Below are 21976 nucleotides of genomic sequence, written 5' to 3'. Positions count from 1 at the left end.
CAACTGTATGCTAGAGCCTGCTGCAACCTTTGCCACCAAATATTGATTAAAGCAAGATATTATCAATTGAGTTTTTACTTATTTCGCAAAAGATGCAAAGTGTCGGAGCTTCATCTCAAATAATGTGCTGTTTCGGCAATCTGTTGTTCTGTCCCGTAAACTCCAAAATATACTGCTACATGCGGAATACATATAATACCATAGCTACAAAAAATTGAGGTCACATGAACGATTTCAAGTATTCCAGTTGGTCTATTCCATGCCGTATCCCACCCTCTGTATTATAGTGTGACGACAACTGTAATTATATAGTATTACTAAGGGGGGATACATTGTTTCAGAAATAGAACCCAAGAAGATTATGACAGTACCGGCCATATGGTCACTTCCTCCCATGAACCTTTGCCATGATGATGACATATTCGTCATAACTTATTCGTCCATCGCCGTCGTCATCCACTTGTCGCATTAGTTTGTACACTTCGCCATCAGTAAAATGCCGGTCTGTCTCAGACAGCGCCACCTTGAGTTCATTGATTGTTATGTAGCCGTTTCCGTCACGATCAAGTTCATAAAATTGTTTCCTTAACTGTTTCGCCTTTGGAACTGTGGGGACAGAAACAAACGTATTGATTAAAGGGGTTAATTGTTAATTTATTTATTGATTAGTTGCTTTCTTGACACTTCGACTGTCTCGATCTGTCAATGCGTGGTTCGTCAAGCATTTTGGTAAATTTGATAAGATTGGTATATTTGTTATCACAGTGTACCCTTAGTATAGTGTCCCTTAGTATATATAATATAGTGTCTTATATATCAATAAACATGGTCAACATTATTCAGTCAGTCAGTCAGTCAGTCAGTCAGTCAGTCAGTCGGTGTCTCTTTTCAAGTTAAATTATACCAAAATAATTAAAATGCTAAATAGCAAAAATAAGAAGTTCACTGACGTACATGATTTACCAGTTCCAAATAATTCCCTGTGTCGCTCATCTTCTTGTTTCTTCTTATATTCGCTAAATTTGTCCTTTAAAAAATTATAAAATGCCTGAAAGGTGACTTGGCCATCTTCACTATCGATACGTCTCATAAACTTGTAGATTTCATTGTCGTCATTATCCATTCCGCATCTATCAAGTCCTTCTTTAAGTTCTTCTATTGAAATTACACCATTGCGCTTAGTGTCAATTCTGTTGAAAATGCGCCGTATCTTTGACTCCGATAAATCATCTTAGAAAAATAGATAAAGAACTAAATAAATAAAGAGCTAGATAGATAGATAGATAGATAGATAGATAGATAGATAGATAGATAGATAGATAGATAGATAGATAGATAGATAGATAGATAGATAGATAGATAGATAGATAGATAGATAGATAGATAGATAGATAGATAGATAGATAGATAGATAGATAGATAGATATCCTTGGAGAACAGTATAGAACGGCACAACACAGCATGGCATGACACAACACAACACAGTACAGTGCAGTACAGTACAGTATAGTACAGCACGGTACAACACAACACAACGCAACGCAACACAACACAACACAACACAACACAACACAACACAACACAACACGGTACGTACAACCCTGTAACAGTACAGTGCATAATGCTACATAATGTTACATCGTATTACAACGCAGCACAGCAATGTACAACACCGGTAATAGTTGATAGAATAGAGATTACTAGAAGAAACCTTTTAGTTAATCATGCACATCATCATCTGACTGTACCTGTGTCCATTGAGAGGCTACAGATAGAGACATTCATTTGTGTTTTGAAAACAATGTATAACTTCCTGTACATTTTGTAAATGTGAACTTACGCTGTGTTTATTTGCAATCAATAACATTTACCTCTGCTTGCTGGCGATGGACGTTCCGTGTATGCTCTCTTTGGTTCCGTGCTAGGCTTCACTACTTCTTTAACTTCTGGAGAACTCCTATGATCTCTGGATCTCCCTCTTACATCGGTATGACCTACCAGAACATGTCAAATTAATTGAAGGATAGATGTGTCGGTTGATTAGGTGGTCTACCCATTTAATCTTTTAATGAAAATGAATCCTTTAAAGATTCTTGGCTTTTTTGTTTTAGGAAGTAGCTATTTCTTCTTCAGTATTTTGTGTCACAATACTACTACTAAGACATGGTTTATCAAAACAAAACAAAACAAAACAAAACAAAACAAAACAATTCCCCAAAGTCATCCATAGTTAAATTTATTAGTATAAGACTTCTACCACCCTGTCTGGAATCAGCACTAGCCATATTCAATTTACCTGTCAGTTTTTCGGCTAGTTCCTTATTTCCAATATCAATTAAAGCTCTGTACATTTTGTCTATCGTTGCATCACGTCCAAACTCTTTTTTCCATGCTCTTAGTAGTCGATAGATCTGTTCTTTGGCACATCTATGTTCATGTTTGGTATGATCTATAGTGGAATCATCAAGGCCAAGACGTCGTACTAAATGAATACATTCAGAAGTACTCAGGCTTTCCGTTAAAGTGTTGATCATACCTCTCATTTCATCTTAAAATCAAAATACAGACAGGTATTTTAAGAAAGTGTACAACAGGTTGGTAGACAATGCATAAAAATGATCCATCCATCCATCCACCCACCCACCCACCCCAAATACTTGTCTATTATCAAATAAGTTAGTACACCTTTAACAGACCATGACACATAGACTATTTTTTTTAAATACGATGCATCAGCACTAAGAAATGAAAATACACACGAGATGACATTGCTTGACATGACACACGTACAATTTATAGCTGACCTACCTGACATTGAACGTTCTGTCTTGGCTCGTCTTGGTTTGTCTACGGGTTCAGGCTCGGATTCAAGTTCAAGTTGACGCATCCTGGAGGCGACTGTGAAGCTTGGATCGTCCCACGCTTTCCGTTGTTTTTGCCTATCTTCACGTAATCTGTCACCATTTTTATCAGCTGACAGTGATGGACATAAATAGTACTAAATAGATTACACATCATTAAATCTATATGTTTACTTATAACTTATTATTTTAGAATCTTACCAACAGTGTTGTATTTTCTTTGCACTCTTAAAGTACTTGTATTGTAATAGTTCGGGTCAGTCAGGACACCACATTCAGTGTAGCGTGTTGGTAAGATTCCTGTTTGGGACACTGAGACTGTAAAATGTAGCAATAATATCGAGTCAAACCACAGGGGGCGCAGTCTTAAATAAACATGTTTTTAAACAATAAAGTAAATGAACATGCATGTTGATATGTTTGGTGTTGTTGCCTGTCTGTCTGTCTGTCTGTCTGTCTGTCTGTCTGTATGTATGTATGTATGTATGTATGTATGTATGTATGTATGTATGTGTGTGTAGGTATGTATTTGTTTATTTGTTTGTTTGTGTATTCGTTTGTTTATTTTTGTTTGCTTGTAAACATAACAAGTAAGCCTAGGCTCGCTGTGGCGAAACAACGTTCTGTTGCAGAGTACCTGCCTTCTATCTTGTTAGTTTATGTGACACATGCATGGCTATCATGAAAGATAACACAATGATTTGAAAATTGTACCTTATATTATTTTTGCAGTGTTACTTCCTCATAGCTACGATTTCGCAGGTATATGATTGTACCTAGAAATACGGGATACAAATGAAACACCTGTATTAGATATTATTACAGAAACATACCTTCCATATTGTCCTATACACGACGTGCACACAGTCTAGAGGTCAATACACAAGAGTTCACAAAATGTTCAGTTTTCGTCAGCATGGTAACCGAAGTGACAGTTGTACAGAGGAATACCATCCATTGTTGCACAAAATGGCGGCGGATAACAACAGTGGTTTGATTGTCTGCACCTCAGTCAGTGAATGACCCTATTTCACGCGTACGGTGCAAGGGGTCATCTAAACGGCCAGTGATTTCTACCTTCGGGGGAAATCCCCTATTCACCACACTAGTAGTTCTTCCAAAGAAACACAATTAACAAGAAAAAAGGTAGATGGGTTTCCCCCGGGGAAAATGTTTCGTTTCTTTTTATTATTATTATTCTTTATTTCAGGCCAGCGGCCCATACAAAGAAAAAGAAAAGAAAAAGCACTAAAATATAACACTGAAGTGAAAACCTTCTATAAATTAAAGTCTAAAAAGTACAATTTTTAATAACATACACGGTTACAATACTCGCCGTAAATTAATTATAAACGTAACAACACATCATGAAAGGTGATCAGTGTACAATCGATGACAAAAATTTCAATCGTCGTGAATTTGAACGGGAAAGGTCATACGATGACGTCTGCAGTATTTAGCCTTTCAAATTTAGATTATAAATTTTATTGTGATTATGTGACTGTGGGAGGTGTCATAAAACTGCTAACATTGAGTTATCACCACTAAGACTTACGCAACAGAGAGTAACGAGTATCCGCCTACCTACCTACATATATATATATACCGACCGACCGACTTGGATGTATACATCTATCCACTGGGACAGTCCGGTCAACTATATATAATTATCATAATTTTATCATGTTTGCTGATAGGTGCAATAGCAACGAGTCTGTCGACACAAAGTTAATACCTTTTCCTACTTTCTCATCCTGGGCATCTGAACAAAATATTTAATACACGGATAAAACTTTTCCTTTATAGGCCAAGACATTATTTTTTGGTTCAAAATATAGACATAAAATAAACACGTTCACGAAACAGTTTTGTTGATGGTGAAATCAAATATGTATTTATTAATGACCCAAAATTTGTAACTCTATCTTTAGGTTCAACTTGTCAGAAAACTATAGTCTCGTCATTGAAATACCAGCTTGAAAGTACGTCAACATATTTATTTAATAGATATATGTTTCCTTTCGGAGAAGCTTGCCCAAACTCAAGCTACGAACTATCCAGATCAGTGTGCCTGCTCACAAATTCATGTTGAGATAGACACAAACAAGATAACATACATACATCACTTACACAGTGTGGACTCTTTATTTAGTTAATGATATAAACTGTAACTATATGAAAGAAACAGTCCAGTTGGCTGCTGACCATGGATTTTGTTTGAACTTCAGGAAAGTGTACGTATGTCTATTGTAATTGTAGTAATGTGTATGATGTTACAATATTGTCACCTTACTATAATTACAACATTACATATATTTGAAATAGTCTACTGTCAGAGATGTCCATGTGATTCACTTCAAAACTAGATTCCAAAATACATAAATTTAAGACTATTGCTTTATAATTATAAAATGGAGTCAAGTATCCATTTGTACTTGTATTTGGTACAACATCCCATCAAATTGATGTTTGGGTCCGCACCTATAAATTAGCTCCTCCCGATGCTTATGGATATAATTGACCCTAATTAACATGAGAAATGCCTAATTAGTGGTATTTTAATACTTTTTAATGGATGTATTGTTAGTTTTCTGAACAGAAAAACAATTATACTCCAGTTACAGCTTTCTACTAGTAAGCCAGGAAAACATCATATTGACATATAGGGCATTGATTAAAATCAAATCATTGTCATGATAACTAATTAAGCAGGGGGAGGGGTGGACAAACTGCACATGCGCAAGTTTGTCATAAATCGCCATAACAATATAGGATGATTCAGCTAGCTAGATACCAGTCTGAGATAAATTTGATTATATTTATATATTTAGAGAACCACAGAGTGTACACAGACGACTGTTTTTTACGGATCATAAACTTCGCAACGTTCTACACGTTCACCTTTTCTAAAATCTGCCTAGTTTTAGCCACGATGAATTCGGCAAAGGTGATGCGACCATCGCAATCTTCGTCGGCGTCTGTCATGAATTTGTACACTTCTTCCTTGGTCCAAGACCCTTTGCTGTACTCCAGCTTTTTCTTGACGTCATCAATTGTGATGTAGCCCTTGCCATCGATGTCGAAACAATCGAATTCCTTTCTCATTTGCTTCACCGTCGGAACTGTCGAGAAAAAAAATAATGGTATATCATTTGGTTAAAGGTACACTACTGGCTGCAGCTGGGCCATTTTCTTGAAACTGTGTTGTCTGAGACTTACTTGTAATATACCCTGAATAGTATTGAATCACTGCTGCGTACATTACGTGAGATGTGTTTGTGTACCTCTACACATGATAGTACAATAAATCTCACCATATTGATTTCTGAGTCCGCACCCAAAAAATCAGCTCCCCATCGCGTTCACGATTTCAACCTGTTACTGTACTACTTATGGACACAATCGACCCCTAGTTAGCATATAGAATGTTTTATTATTACTATGGTAACAATACATGGTTGGTTGTCAGCTTGAAAAAAAATACCGTTTGAGCTAATGCAACTGAGCTATCGACAAAAATAACGAATGTTATATTGCGCATGCGCACGCCTCCACGCATGTGTGTGAAAAAAAATATGGTTGGATCGTCCTTTGACATCACAATTCGCATATACTTCATCGGTTCTAGGGTATTAGAAGTACAATGGAAGTCAAATAACTTGAAACAGAAAATCGTTTTTCTCGACAAAAATCTTATTAGTGTTGTTACATTTTATTGTCTGGCTTTCAAATTGTGATTCAAAATATACCAAACATGTCAATCATGTACATGTACAAATTAATCTAAACAGATACGTTCTAACTGAGCAACTGAAATTTAGTATTTTCATGGTTACCACGTGTGGGAGCTGACTGTTGAACTTGACAAGTCACGTGATGCCTAATTTATGTTAATTGTATCAAGATACGTATACCCGAATGCGACCTAGTTGGTTGTCAACAGAAATATGACTGTGTACAATAAACCTCAAACAATGATAGATATGCTTATGCTATGGTGATCTGGTCTCATAGTTTATTGGCCTCGGCAATGAGGCGTGACCCCAAATACTAAATTAGAGAATTTAGTCACTATTCGAGAATACTTACGTTTGATTTTTCCAGAGGTTGCACTTTGGGTTTTTGTTTTTTGTTTTGGATTTTGAGTGGATTGCAAGGCATTCACCCAGAAAATCGAAAATTCATTGAAGTCCAGTTTTCCATCTCCATCCAAATCAGCATTTTTCATAATTTCCTCCATTTGGTCATCGCGGTACCCATTTTGCTGTAGAGCGCTTTTAAATTCAGGGCACGAAATATAACCATCTTGATCACTATCGAGTTTCTCGAATACTTTTCGGATATGTGTTGGTGTAAATTGTTCTTATAGAAAGAAAGGAGGAGATACGAAAAAAGGACAAGGGTTAGACAAGACTTTCATAGTTTCGTCTGCTAGAAATAAATCAATAGTTTATATTAGACATGTAATTTACATTTCTGTATATTTCCCACGATTTGCTCGATGACATGTGCTGGTCTCGACACAGAATTGAATTTATAGCATAATAAATGCACCGAAATCAAACTTTGTAACCTCACATATCACACAAGCAAACACTTACGAAAAAGTTAACACAAGAATTTCTTTGACCTTTGATCTCAATATTCAAGGAGGTCTCGCCCCAGCTATTCTTATGAAAATTTATCCGTTGTTGTGAAAAAGTTACCACCCACAATCTAGATCTCTAGAAAAACGTACGAAGGTGGACATATTTTAGAGATCGACTTGTGTTCTGGTTGAAGACTTCATCATAACATTTGAGTTCAAAACAATGGATAAATCGCGTTTATTTACAGATAACACATTTAATTTATATATTAACTGATGTGGTCAAGGCTGACAAATTATTCCTCTTGATCTCAGATGTTTTGATTATTGATGAAAGCGAGAAAATACTGATATTTTGTGTTATGATCATTTTAATTACCAACTTCCTTCTGCAGTGGCAAGGTGTGAAGGTGTGATGGAGCAAAGTATCGTCTACAGGCCCTCTACACCGGAGACTTCGCACCGACACACACGCAACACACAGTCCTTCTTCAAGTTACATATAATATATAATAAAAAATACAATTTTAAGACACTAACCTGCCATTTTTTCTGCAGAATGATATTCAAACCCTTCAAGACGTCACTTCAGATTTTGCCAAACGGAACATCGGATGTGTAATCGCCGTCTTTCTGATTGTTAGTGGTCTGCGAGGGTTATTATTTAATACATTGAGTTAATGTGCATGTGTTCTACGATCCCATTCTTTAAATTCTACGAATTGATTGGATATAAATCATACAAGCAAACAAACAATGTATACGATATAAAGATAGGTCACTTAAAGGTTTACATTTATCGACATGTTGTTAAGTAGTAAACAAAAAACAAGCCAATGCATGTATGTTCACTTCAGAACGTACTCACAATTGTGCCAAATGCCAAATATTTGTTTCATTAAAGTTTCCAAATTTCATCAATAATGAGAGAGAGAGAGAGAGAGAGAGAGAGAGAGAGAGAGAGAGAGAGAGAGAGAGAGAGAGAGAGAGAGAGAGAGAGAGAGAGAGTGAGTGACAGAGAGAGAGAGATATGGAAGGTAATGATAAACGGAGACGGAGTGGTATGGAAATCTGTAAAGACGAAAAGTCTAGCTCGTCAGATTCGGTTATAACCCAAGGTAGACACAATGCATATCGACCTAGTACCTGTAGCGAGGTCATTGTTCGATGACCTACGAGTTGCCAGGAATGACGTCACAACTTGTTGGATAGTGTTTATCGTTCTGTTTACGGTATAAAGCGACAATAGTTATCAAAAATCTATAAAAATTGCACAAGGATCTAGACATGATGTTTGAATGATAACAATTCGCGATTCTAACAATTGAACGAATCGTTACTGCTAATACCACGGACGTGCGGAAATTCTAAGTGAATTCTGGTTAGTTCACCAGGCAGGTGAGAGACGACAGGGCCGAATATTGGTGTTTCTATTGTTCAGAATCCAACGAAGAACTTAGAAGAAATAAACCATGTCAGGTAAGAAATAATGTACATTTCGACTTTGAATTTGAGAACGAAGGATGTACAATTGTGTAGTTTTACTCCGAGTGGTTGCCATGTTCGTCAAAATGAATTCAACAACAGAAATATTTAACCGAAGAGGGAAGTAAATATGAAAATAAATCCGTCGAACAGGCTTCTGAACAGTTGAGTCAATCACCCTCTCATAAACCCCGTTACTGACGATATTGTAATCGAAAACGACTTGCTAGCTAGGTGTCAGTGTCATTTTGATTTGTTTTCGGAGTTAAGATAAACTTTATAATTTCTGGAAAATCGTTGAAGTGATCGACAGCGTTTAGTGCTCCACACAGGCAACCATATCCTGTAGGTGTGTGGTGTGTGTGGTGGTGGTGGGGGGGAGGTCTGCGTTGTTCAGTAGAAAAACTAGACAATAGAGAGAGTGTGTGTATGTGTGTGCGACATGTGTGTTTAAGGCATACAAAAACACATGCGCATGGCAGTCACCCACATCGTCTCTGAATTTAGGCTTTAGAACCTATTTCAGCGAAGCCGGAAGACATTTTCAAATGTACTCACCGCCCAATCAGAATTGTCATGCCCCCCCCCCCACAATCCTAATGTTTTGCACGCCCCCCCCCCACACACTTTATCGAAAGGGCCCCTGCTATAAATTATGTAAGCAACGTAAGTATAAACATATTAACCTTGTGTGTACGTGTGTGTGTGTGTGTGTGTGGGTCTGTCAGTGAAATAAATATATATATTTAAAAACAAAACATTGACTACCCATCAATGTTAATGTTGTCATTATAGACAATACCATTCTGTTGTTGTTACTGGAAGACAAATGGTTCTGTGTAAGCATGGTGATGGACATACGCGGTGTCCTTTTACTTAAGGACTAGTCAATGTTTGTAATAAGTACAGACGAGCAAGTTTACTTGAACTTGCTCGTCTGTACTTTTCAATGTCTTTTTTAAGTTCTAGCTGTTTTATGATGTTTTTGTGTGTATTTAATTTCTTCTCTCTGTTGTAGCTATGAGATATTTTGAGCGTTATTGTATATCATTACATAGATTTAAAGCTCAGTGCATGTACATCATAGCTGCATATCTTTGACTAACAAAATACTACACAAGTTTAAGTGATAAAGATTAATACATACTGGTTGTTTGGTTCTGTATGTAGTGATAAATCAAAGTGCCATCGCTCAAAACGTGATTGTTTTTGAATGATTGAAATACTACCATATTATTTTTATATAGTCATAGTTACTATGGTTACTTGTACACCGATGTTTGCCCTGTCAGTAATAATTTTCTTGTTACTCAAGTTTCAAATCGCTGTTTTTGAGGATTGAGTACATGTATGCCACAACATAGTAAACTCAATTACGAAATCTTTACACGCTAATAAAATACTGGTTGAAATAAACCTACCTTCCATATATTTAGGATATGGTGAACGAAGTGACGTTTGTGTTGTGGTGACGGGTGTTATTTTCGCTTTTTGAGTTGGGTGAACGTCGTAGTTGTATTTAGTTACTGCTTCGCGTTGTCTAGAAATGAGGGCGAGAACACCCACTATACGACGTCGATATGTTAACCCTCAACTGACCTACACAATAACACTATCGTGGTGAAATACATTATATTAGGCCACGTAGAAAAAAGTATGTGTTTCCGGTAACCAACTGTAGAAAAATCCCAATTTAAACTGTCGTCCCGACATAACGTTTACATTCAAAAAGGAAAAGTGGTGAGGATTTACTTTTATTTCTGTTCATATTTTGTTGCCAAAGTATCCCATTCCAGAGAAAAACCAGGTCTTTTTAGTCTGTAAGGTGAATTTACAGTTTAGTCTCTATTCTATTCGTCTACTTTTCATTTCATTGTCTTGGTACAATAACAAAACTACTTTCGTAAACCTGTTTTCTGAAGTCATGTTATCGGAAGCAATTTTTTTTCCAATTTCTTCTTTTTTTAGCTGGTTTCTAACTTGGTGCAATGATTTATGGTGATATAATAACATGTCATTTTTACTTTTAAAATTAAATGAACGTTTAATAAATCTGAAGAAAAAACTTTGGGAACACATTTTATATAATCTCCTCTTCAAGTCCCTTGAATTATCAGGATAAATTAATAACGTAAATTAATTAATATGAGCAAAAACATTCATTTCGGACAATTGTATTTTTATTTATTGTAAATAATCAACATGTTGTAACTTGCTCTCTCTGACCCATGTACATCCACGAGAAGAAAATATAATTGAAGAAGGTGCAGAAACCTATTACTACGAACTTCACACTTCACACTTCATACTCCACACTTCACACTCCATACTTCATACTTCACACTTCATACTTCATACTTCACAGTTCACACTTCATGCTTCACAAAAAAGAAACCCTGAACGATGTGTAAAATGTTTGCTTTAAAATTCATTTACTGTATGTACAATAAGAACAAAACTTTATACACATTTTTAATGTACATTGTTTGATGTGTTCTCTTCTTCTTCTTCTCATGATGAAGCTAGCTATCGAGTATGAAAACATCGTAAAGTTATTTTTATCAACTGAAAATTCAAAATAAATACCCATTTCCCATTATACATTGTATTTCTACGTTAAATATTCGTGTATCTAAATTATAAATAAACAAATCTATAACTAATATTGAACAAAATCTATAAATGACAGAATCTCAACCTAAAATTTATATGAACATCACCTCAAGTAGGTTTTGAACTCTTTAAGCCTAATAAAAAAAATTGTGTAGTTCCGATTACGCTCAATTTTAGACTAGGTGTGGTAGGTAGATTTATTTTATTTCATTTTAGTTCAAGTTGTTAGGTTTTCCATTGTTTTCCATATGGTCTCTGTTATATTGGTTTCTTCCTATCAGATGTACAGCCATTACAGATTGGAAGAACAGTTTTATATTGCCTTTTTAAGTTGATGTCATTTTCCGCATCCACTATTTCTTGCGAGACCTCACGATTTTCGTATTTTATTTTATTTTTTCTCGAATATATAAAAACAAATTTAGGGTCGGCAGTGAAAAACTAGGTGGGGTTGGGTAGTCGGAACCAAACATTTTTTTATTAGGCCTTATATAAGTATTAACAGTAAGTGTATAGATTTTTTTAAATCAAGTAATGATTTTGTGATGTTTCATATATTGTTATTTAAAAAAATTATTTGATAACACAAGACGAATTGCAAGATGAGCTTTTGTACACTCTTTGCCTTGTGTAAGTGTTTGTGTGCGTATATGTAATTCCATCTGTCTGTCTGTATGTCTGTCTGTCTGTCCGTCTGATCGTCTGTCCATCCATCCATCCGTCTGTCTGTCTGTCTGCCTGCCTGTCTGTCTGTCTGTCTGTCTGTCTGTCTGTCTGTGTATGTCCGTCTGTCTGATCGTCTGTCCATTCATCCGTCTGTCTGTCAGCCAGTCTGTGTCTGATCGTCTTTCTGTCTATCTGTGTCTGTCTGTCAGTCCGTTCGTCCGTTCGTGATCTTCTGCATTTATGTCTGTCTGTCTACCCATCAATCAAAAGCGAAAGAGCTAATATTTTAAAATATGTTTAAATGTGTCAGTAATGTTATTGACGGGAGATTTTGATTTTTTTTGATCAACTCTAGTAGTTACAAGTTCCCACATTCCACAGTGAATGGTTTCAGTGGATTGGGTCTGTTTTCATGAAGACACGTACACGCAGTTTACTACTTAACACAACGAAAGAAATTAAAGATGTCTACCAGAAAAACGAAGCAATTTTCCTTGTTAATTGCATAAAATAAATAACATATATTATAACGTTATTTCATATAGGTCATGTGATTTATTCCAATTACGTCACTCTTTCACTTTGTCATTTGTTCAATTTCCTGACGCTTTTGCCATCATGACGATAAATTCGTCGAACGTTATCCGTCCATCGCCATCTTCATCTGCTTCCCTCATTAAAAAATACACTTCCTCGTCTGTGCAGTGACCTTTCAATCTAACCAGCGCCCTCTTCAATTCAGATATGGAAATGTAGCCATTGTCATCTTCATCCAGCTCTGCAAACTGTCGTCTAAGTTCTTTTACAGATGGAACTGTTCGAAAACAAAGTAAACACACTATTTAATATGCAGTTACTCGCCACTGGAACTCGCTACCGAACTATATTAAAAGACATATATAACTTAGTTTCAAAGCAACTTTAAAGGTTCACCTAAACATTTCGTAGGGAATACGTGTATATATTTCTTTAACCTGTATCAATTTGACATAATCTTCGACATGTAAGTACTTTGCATTCGTTGATATATCATATTAATTAGTCTGTTTATCACTACTACAGTTAATATAATTTCTGTTCGTTTTTTCTCTTTCTACTTATTACACAGTTACACACTGTCTTGTACTTGAATATTTTATTTTGTCAGGGTCATAGACTCGACTATAGTTCAGACTAGCTGTCTTACCGTGATAATTTTTTTTGAAATGTGACGCACTTTTATTCGTTTACACCTGGTGAATAAATCAGTTCAATTCAATATACAAAAATCTCACTACAACCCATTTCAGGTTAGTGTTGACCGACTCTTCTATTTGATACACCCACGCAGAAAGCAACAAGAAACTACACGCCTCCGTGTATGATCGATCAGACATCCACCTATTAACATTTTAATACTTCAACAATTTCCGTGACAACTTTTGACTAAAACTTCAAAAATAAAGTATCGCAATTTCGAATTCTTTCTACAATTAAAGGAAGATATATTCTGGCACCAATGTTTCGAGGACTACATTGATTTCATGTCTGCATGGTGGCACGTTTGTGTATTGCGTTAAGACAACGATTTGTTTGGATTCAACTTGCTTCCATTGTAGACCCACCGTTTGTGTTCAAATATCCCACCTGTCAATACAATAAGTTTTCTTTCAAGAATTTCTGTAAAACTTCAAAAGCAAAATATATATTTCTGATTTGCATGCATTGTACTCAAATTCATCAAATTTAACACTGTGGAAGTACTTACATTTTCCTTGCGATGAGAACAATTGTTGTTGTTGTTGTTGTTGTTGTTGTTGTTGTTGTTGTTGGCGTTCTCGTTCCAGCCTTTCGTGTCTGCGTACTTTTTCCCGCCAAAATTTTGAAAATTCGTGAAAATCTATCTCCCCATCTCCATCTAAGTCAACTTTCCTCATAAAACGGTAAATTTCTTGGTCTGTGTACTCTATGCCTCCTGCATCTAACCCAGCTTTAAATTCTTCTATCGTTATAGCGCCATCACCGTTGATATCAAATCGATCAAACAGTCGCTGAATGTATTCCGGTGATGTCCTGTCTGTTAGGAAGAACACAAAACACAACAATAACAGTCTGAAGTCACAGTTCGGTAGTTGTCTCAGAGCGGTGCTATCTCCATTCATGCATGTAAACAACGATCGTGCACGTAATTGTAACACGAGATTCGTTGTCATAGTAACACTGAGTGTCGCTAGACCTAATAAAATGCGAGAATTTGCAGGTGAACGTAAACACTTCTTCCTGTCTCAGTTGTTTGTTTTAGAGGCAAAACCAATTGATTTCATTGTAACAGTGACACTGTCTTGGTCTGTAACGTCTCCCCTCAGAATACTAAAGCCAGTAAACGACATCTAAAATATAATGGTTTGTATCCTATGAAATTATATGCCAGTGACGTCATCATAGAAAATGCATTAGTTGTTCAAACCAACGTCAAATCATTTCCACAACTACTCAACGGTTTGAAAATAGTCAACGCTGGGGGTTTTTAGTCTCACACTGTGTACACAAACTTTTCACATCAACCCCGGAAGTTTTACACGATTTCATATAAACACACACAACCTCAATATTAAAAAGGTTAAAAAGAGACTCATTAAAAGTATATGTTGTTCACAAGTAAGCCTGTAATTGTGTAGCTTTACATTTTCTGAAGGAACGCAGTGACAGTTGTATTGAAATTTTCTTGTTTGAACTTCCGTCTTCTGGCATGCCCGGCTGTTGTGAACATCTATGATTATTGCTGCGTACGCTTACTTTATACACAGCAACTGAAAATCTCGGTTGTGGATACGTTGGACATATTTTGTGATTTTAGTCGGCTTACAGTTTACTTTCAAACTTTACTCACCTGTCATTCTTCTTGTATATCCAAATGTATTTCTTGTCCAGGTGTGTAACACTTAAACACCAAAAATTGACCACGTCCCTTCAAGTGAATGAACTGCAGTGGACCCGACTCGTAGCGCCGCCAACTCGGAGTTAATGTTGTACGAAGAAGCGTCACACCTTCGTATACTACAATAAAACTGTGACATTAGGGCCAAATAGTCATTGTTCCGTGGCTGGTACGAGATCCGGGATTCGAGTATCGACCACTGACCCCCATACACAGCGGTCGCACTTCATAACACACATATCTGACCCGTTACTATTCGTATATATGACTTCGTCAAGTGTTTGTGTGTGTACATGTGTGTATGTATGTATGTATGTGTGTGTGTATGTATGTATGTATGTATGTATGTATGTATGTATGTATGTATGTATGTATGTATGTATGTATGTATGTACGTACGTACGTACGTACGTACGTACGTATGTATGTATGTATGTATGTATGTATGTATGTATGTATGTATGTATGTGTGTGTGGGGGGGGGGTCAATAGTCAAACATGAAAATTGTTTGTTTTTTTACTTTTTTTAAATTTCAAATCGACCAACCGACCCATAGTTGCCGTTAAAAAGTAACGAGAAACATACCAAAAACAGGGTCACTCTTATTTATGGACTTGGCATCGTGTTGATCCTGTACTGAGTTCACTTGAAATAGGAGGACATGGCCTTTGGCCACGTAAGTAGACCCGTCACTTCTTATTACTAAGGCCATTCATTACCTTTCGCTATCAAAGTGTATATTGCCCCCACACGAAGCACATCTATCTGAGAGACGAATTCTTGCCAAGTTAAGGTCGTAAAACTCACGCCTGTCAACAACAGGTGGTACAGGTGACAGGCGCCTGTCAGGAGACTCGGACATTAATAAATACGACTCTATCTTCACAACTACTATACCAGTTAGTTGCTATAGATATTGTGACATAGATCACCACAAGACACGAGAATCATGTCCAGCCAAGGTAGGTTGAAATGTGTTGTTTGTAATCTTTGTATGAGAATGAAATGTACAGAACAGTATGGTCGCAACTCTACATGTACATATCACGTATATCGTGCTATGCAAACTTGAAATGGACAATGCTCCTATAGGACAACAGAACACTACAAGCCAGCAATACATTGTCATTGAAAAGGTGGATAGCGAAAATACCTACCTTTTGCTTTTAACATTTAAAAAACAAACTTTACACACTTTTCAAGGTCAGCGAGCTCATGATATTAGTACTCTGATAAAACGAATGTTATCTCCCTGTGTTGTACCATAATTTGACATGTAGGGTATTAATCGCACGGACATGTCAGAGGGGGTGGGGTTAATTACATGCCCTATTGTTATAGCCAGGCAGATTGAAGTTTTATATCCGTATTGCTGCACGTAAAGCTCAGCGGCGATTCATTTTCATGCGAACATTAATTGACGGTAAGAGAATTTATTTACAAGACTTAGTATATTTTGATCATTGGTATAGAACCATACCCCCCGTCTATAATTGGGAGTTGGGACATGAAGTTATAGAAGATAAGTCGAAAATGGCAACCAATATGAAATTCCAGCCTTTCTACTATAAACGTTACACTATATTATTCATCCTAAGACGGCCGAAGTATTTTTTACCGATAAAGTATTTGAGGGTATATATAATTAATTAGATAGAAGTAAAGATCTACAAAATAATGTACACGTCACTGAGAACACGTCACTTTTTAATCAAAAGCACAAACATTGAAATCTGTACCAAAAGCAAATAACAACACGACGTTAATTGTGACAACAGCATTTTGACAACTGTATGACTTTCGTAACTCTATCAGGACAAGGCCACTGTGGGACAATTGAATCAGGATCAGGCAGATATTTATGAAGATGCTCAACTTAAATTTAAGCTGACGTCATTATCGTCGTTGTAAACCACAGTCTCTTTTATGACACCGTCCAAAACGCGCCGTTAATTTTTAAACGTGCCGTTATTTCGCAGTGTCGTGGAAGAAATAAGAGCTCTGGTGTGCGAGAATGGAGCATGATTAAATAAATGCCTGACTTTGACGAATGACTAACCTTTGTATGCTTAGTCAACAGAAAATGATGTGTTGTCAATTACTACTGTACATGCAGTCAATAAAACTTAACTCTGATAAGTGTTGTAAATAAATTCTCTTACCGTCAGTTAACATTCGCACGAAAAAATACCAATAACTATTGGTATTTACCAGTCATACTCTTACTAAACCACGGTAGTGTGTGGTGATATACAGTCATACTGTTACCATGCTCACGGTAGTGTGTGGTATTTTACAGTCAGCATACTGTTACTACGTATGTGGTACTATATGGTCTTTTACAGACACACTTATTACAAATGTTGTATTTATGTGGTGATTTACAATCACACTGTTACCATGCTCATGATAGTATGTGGTGGTTTACAGTCATACTCACTGTTACTACGTATGTGGTAATATGTGGTGTTTTACAGTCATACTGTTACTACATATGTGGTAATATGTGGTGTTTTACAGTCATACTGTTACTACTCCATGGTAGTATGTGGTGTTTTACAGTCATGCTGTTACTACATACTACTACCAACAATACCACCGTCACCATTATTACCATCATCATCATCATCACTACTGACATCACCCCCATTCATATATTACCACTGCTATCACCACCACTTTATTTTTCATACCTAATAATCACCACTAGAACCACCACTACCATCACTACTAGTACCACCTCTAACATCACACCCAATACTACCACTCGATCTCTCACTACTGCTACTACTACTACTGCTGCTGCTACTACTACTACTACTACTACTACTACTACTACTACTACTACTACTACTACTACTAGTACCATCAACAACAACAACAACAACAACAACAACAACAACACCACTAACAACACTATTTTCATGAAATCACGACCACAATCATATGTCTTCTTTCAAGGCAACCATGCAACCACCACGTATATTACCATGCCAACAACACCCACTCTCTCCTGAATCGAAATGCTAACTACTACTACTAATTACTCCACTGCTACCAACAACAGAAACAATTTGAAGGAAGTAAAAAAATGTTGAGCTGATGTTCAAGATAGTCTCCCAATTTTTCATCTATTAATCTTAATGTCACAATTTAATCGAAACAGATAAATCATCACCGAAATACATCAAGAGTATATTTAATAGGTTCGATGTCAACGGTGATGGCGCCATAACGATAGACGAACTCAAAGTAGGCTTGAGGAGAAATGGGATCGATTATAGCGACCAGGAAGTATACCTATTTATGAGGGAAGTAGATTTGGACGGCAATGGAGAAATTGATTTCAATGAATTCACTTTGTTTTGGATCGAAAAACTACGGAAACAGTCAGAGCAGAAGAAACCCGGCTTGTTTGATGTCGGAACAGAGTGTAAGTGTCCGTTTAACTATTTATTTATTTATTTATTTATTTATTTATTTGTTTATTTATTATCTTTTGTGGATAATTATGTTCTAATTATTTTGCCAAACTATTACTTTCTATCGAATAACAGTCTCAGTTCCATAGTCACCAAGTCAGACTTAGACGTAGAAATCAAAAGTTACAAACAATATGAAAACAGAGAACTTCCTAGCTTACTGGCGCAACGGAAAGTGACATCAGGAAAGTGGCTATTTTCGCGCATCTTCTGGTGTTTCCGAAATATTGCTTTCCGTGTTTTTCTGCGGCTATGTGGAACAGTTGTGCGTAATCTACACCATGTTCGGCTTGCAAATTATATGAACACACTGAAAAAGTTGGTATGTTTGCGAGATTAAGCTAGGCGCAATAATTTTAATAGAACAGATATACGAATCCTTCAATTAGAAATTGTAGAACGGGATATATGTAAGATATCGTGTAATCTTTTATGTATATATATATATATATATATATATATATATATATATATATATATATATATATATATATATATATATATATATATATATGTGTGTCTATTCCAAGTATAGGTATTCATAGACATGATTTCTTGAATAGGATCATTGATCTTGAAGTGAGCTCCTAGGATCAATGCATTAGTCAATCTGGTTGTAGGGTTTGCACCAAACAGTACATAGTTCATCTGAACTTAAATGATCAACAGTACTATCACAAACTTTCCATCGCTAGGTAAGAGACAATTTCATCAAACAGACATACATCTTACCCCATTCGAATTCCACTCTGTCTCTTGGTATAACTCCGGCATTAACCTCATCCGAGTCCCTTTTCCCAACAAAATGTTGTATCATTGTTTTTTTTCATTGTTGGGTCACCGTGTTGAATTTGTTGTTGATTCAAATGTGTTAGATTTTAAATTGATATCCACACGCATATGAGGTCGTTTTTAAAAAAAATCCAAATAGAGGCATCATGGAATGGCATATTCATCTAACTGCCACTTTTCTTATTTCCAGTTCCGAAAGTATCAGAATTGAAAGCACAGTTTGCTGAATTGGACGCAGATGGTAACGGATACATCACCATTGACGAGATCAAATTGGCATTGGTCAAAAGAAAAGGATACTGTACAGATTTAGAAGTATACAAGTTGATGAGAGAAGCAGACGAGGATGGAGATGGACAAATCAGTTTCGATGAATTTGTTGTTATGATGGCAAAGTCGTATAGCAAGCCCAAGAAATGATACCCATTAAACCAAAATCTTTCAAAAATACATTTTTGGGGGTAAAAACAAGCAATATAAGTATGGACATGTATTCACAAGAGTGAATGAGCATATATAGTGAATCTTATTGATAATAATAATTGGGAAGACTTGTTATTATCCATGAATTTCAAGCTACAACAAAAAATGTTACGTGTGTGCAATTAAATGAATAAATGTCAAGATCCAAATTAGGTTTGTCTACACATAGACTTTTAATGCCAAACAAACAAACAAACACACACACACACACACACACACACATACATACATACATACATACATACATACATACATACATACATACATACATACATACATACATACATACATACATACATACACACACATACATACATACACACACATGCACATACATACATACATACATACATACACACACACGCATGCATGCATGCATACATACACACACATACATACATACATACATACATACATACATACATACATACATACATACATACATACATACACACACATGCACACACGTACTTACGTACACACACACATACATACATACATACATACATACATACATACATACATACATACATACATACATACATACATACACATGCACAAACGTACGTACGTACGTACGTACGTGCATACGTGCATACATACATACATACATACATACATACATACATACATACACATGCACAAACGTACGTACGTACGTGCATACATACATACATACATACATACATACATACATACATACATACAATACAATACATAACGTTTGCTCATCTCAATAAAGATATACAGCTGTTTAACATTGTCAATATATCGCATGTCATCTGTCCGTGTTGTATCGAATAATGTAGACACAATTGTACACACAGTTTAATATTTCTACATTGACTTTATTATATTATTTTCTTTACTAAAACTATTAAATAGTCAGGAACAGAAATAGCTCATCGTCATGAACAGAAATAGCTCATCGCTTCAGAACATTTCTTTTGAAACAATTTAATAAGTGTCGCCATTATCATTAAAACGTTTTCACAAAATTCTTTTGTTGTTGTTGCCATTGTTAACTACTGGAATATATTTCTAACATGTCAACAAAATTGCTAGAATTCCAAAGGTTATAGATTAAAGAAAGGTAAATGACATATAAAAATAAAACATTGTGACTGATTATAGTGTAAATACTCATTATATTACAATTAATAAGTCTTAACAAATACAATTATTTGGTTCCGATTACGCTCAGGTAGATTTTTTTTAAATATATATTTTTTTCATATCTGAATGTCTAGTTCAGGTAGTTATGTTTTCCTTTGTTTTCCATATGGTCTGTGTTATTTTTTTCATCCCATTAGATGTACAGCCATTACAGATTGGGAAAAACAGTTTTATGTTGTCTATTTTAAGTTGATGTCATTTTCTGCATCCACTATTTCTTACGAGACTTCACACAATTGTCGCGATTGTATTTTTTTTCTCGAATACGTAAAAACAGTTTAGGATCGGTAGTGAAAAACTAGGTGGGGTCGAGTAACAGCATCTAAACAAATTCTAAAACCTAAGCTCAGGTAAGTGCACATAATCTGAAACTAGGCAATATATTTTGCATCAAGTAATTACAAGAGCAATTGTTGTTTCGCATTTGAATGAAATAAGAAAATGATTATGTTTTTCATGTAACAGATTATAATGAATTTCGAACATAAGGTAAATTTGACACATTACTATAAAATCATATCGCTACAAATGTAATAAGTTTAGATCATAGAGGTGAAAGGTCAAACACCTGACAGAGAATCATGACTGCATGAGCATATATGATGTAAGATGTCTTGAATTGTCAATCAAGTATATTTATGAAATGTTAATGACAAACATGGCATGCTATTTGTAATTAAATTAACCTGCAATATTAATTTAAATCATATCTGATAAATAGTTAGTCTAGTTCCTGACAGGGACCGTATTCCGTACTAAAATGTACTTCATCACTATCCCAGTCTAGTCAAGGCCCTGACGATCTTCACAGATTTCTGTGCTCCCTCCTACAGCGTTCATATAAACATGATTATGTTGTTGCGTCCCCACATGAGTTTAGTTTGACCGACTGGAGGTGGAGTCCTTGTTGGA

General features: G+C 35.8%; 4 protein-coding genes across 4 annotated transcripts; 1 reads left to right on the top strand and 3 right to left on the bottom strand.

The window, feature by feature from the left end:
• Positions 1–382: 382 nt before the first annotated feature.
• On the bottom strand, positions 383–3834 carry LOC144445876 (uncharacterized). The gene is made up of 6 exons (XM_078135518.1): positions 3695–3834; positions 2809–2973; positions 2297–2548; positions 1872–1994; positions 955–1230; positions 383–606 (listed from the first exon to the last, which is right to left on the bottom strand). The coding sequence occupies exons 1-6, from the start codon at positions 3699–3701 to the stop codon at positions 383–385; spliced, it is 1047 nt and encodes a 348-aa protein (XP_077991644.1). The 5' UTR covers positions 3702–3834.
• A 1916-nt stretch (positions 3835–5750) lies between these two features.
• Positions 5751–7996, bottom strand: LOC144445875 (uncharacterized). Its single transcript, XM_078135517.1, has 3 exons — positions 7990–7996; positions 6951–7223; positions 5751–5983 (listed from the first exon to the last, which is right to left on the bottom strand). Exons 1-3 carry the CDS (start codon positions 7994–7996, stop codon positions 5751–5753), a joined length of 513 nt encoding a protein of 170 aa, XP_077991643.1.
• Positions 7997–11525: 3529 nt separating this feature from the next.
• On the bottom strand, positions 11526–15219 carry LOC144445932 (uncharacterized). The gene is made up of 3 exons (XM_078135577.1): positions 15083–15219; positions 13961–14269; positions 11526–13027 (listed from the first exon to the last, which is right to left on the bottom strand). The coding sequence occupies exons 1-3, from the start codon at positions 15087–15089 to the stop codon at positions 12807–12809; spliced, it is 537 nt and encodes a 178-aa protein (XP_077991703.1). The 5' UTR covers positions 15090–15219; the 3' UTR covers positions 11526–12806.
• An 861-nt stretch (positions 15220–16080) lies between these two features.
• Positions 16081–19825, top strand: LOC144445874 (uncharacterized). Its single transcript, XM_078135515.1, has 3 exons — positions 16081–16093; positions 18298–18570; positions 19596–19825. Exons 1-3 carry the CDS (start codon positions 16081–16083, stop codon positions 19823–19825), a joined length of 516 nt encoding a protein of 171 aa, XP_077991641.1.
• Positions 19826–21976: the final 2151 nt, after the last annotated feature.

The sequence above is a fragment of the Glandiceps talaboti genome, chromosome 14 (genome assembly GCF_964340395.1).
Source record: "Glandiceps talaboti chromosome 14, keGlaTala1.1, whole genome shotgun sequence".
Taxonomy (NCBI): Eukaryota; Metazoa; Hemichordata; class Enteropneusta; family Spengelidae; genus Glandiceps; species Glandiceps talaboti.
This window is presented reverse-complemented; position numbering and strand designations above follow the sequence as displayed.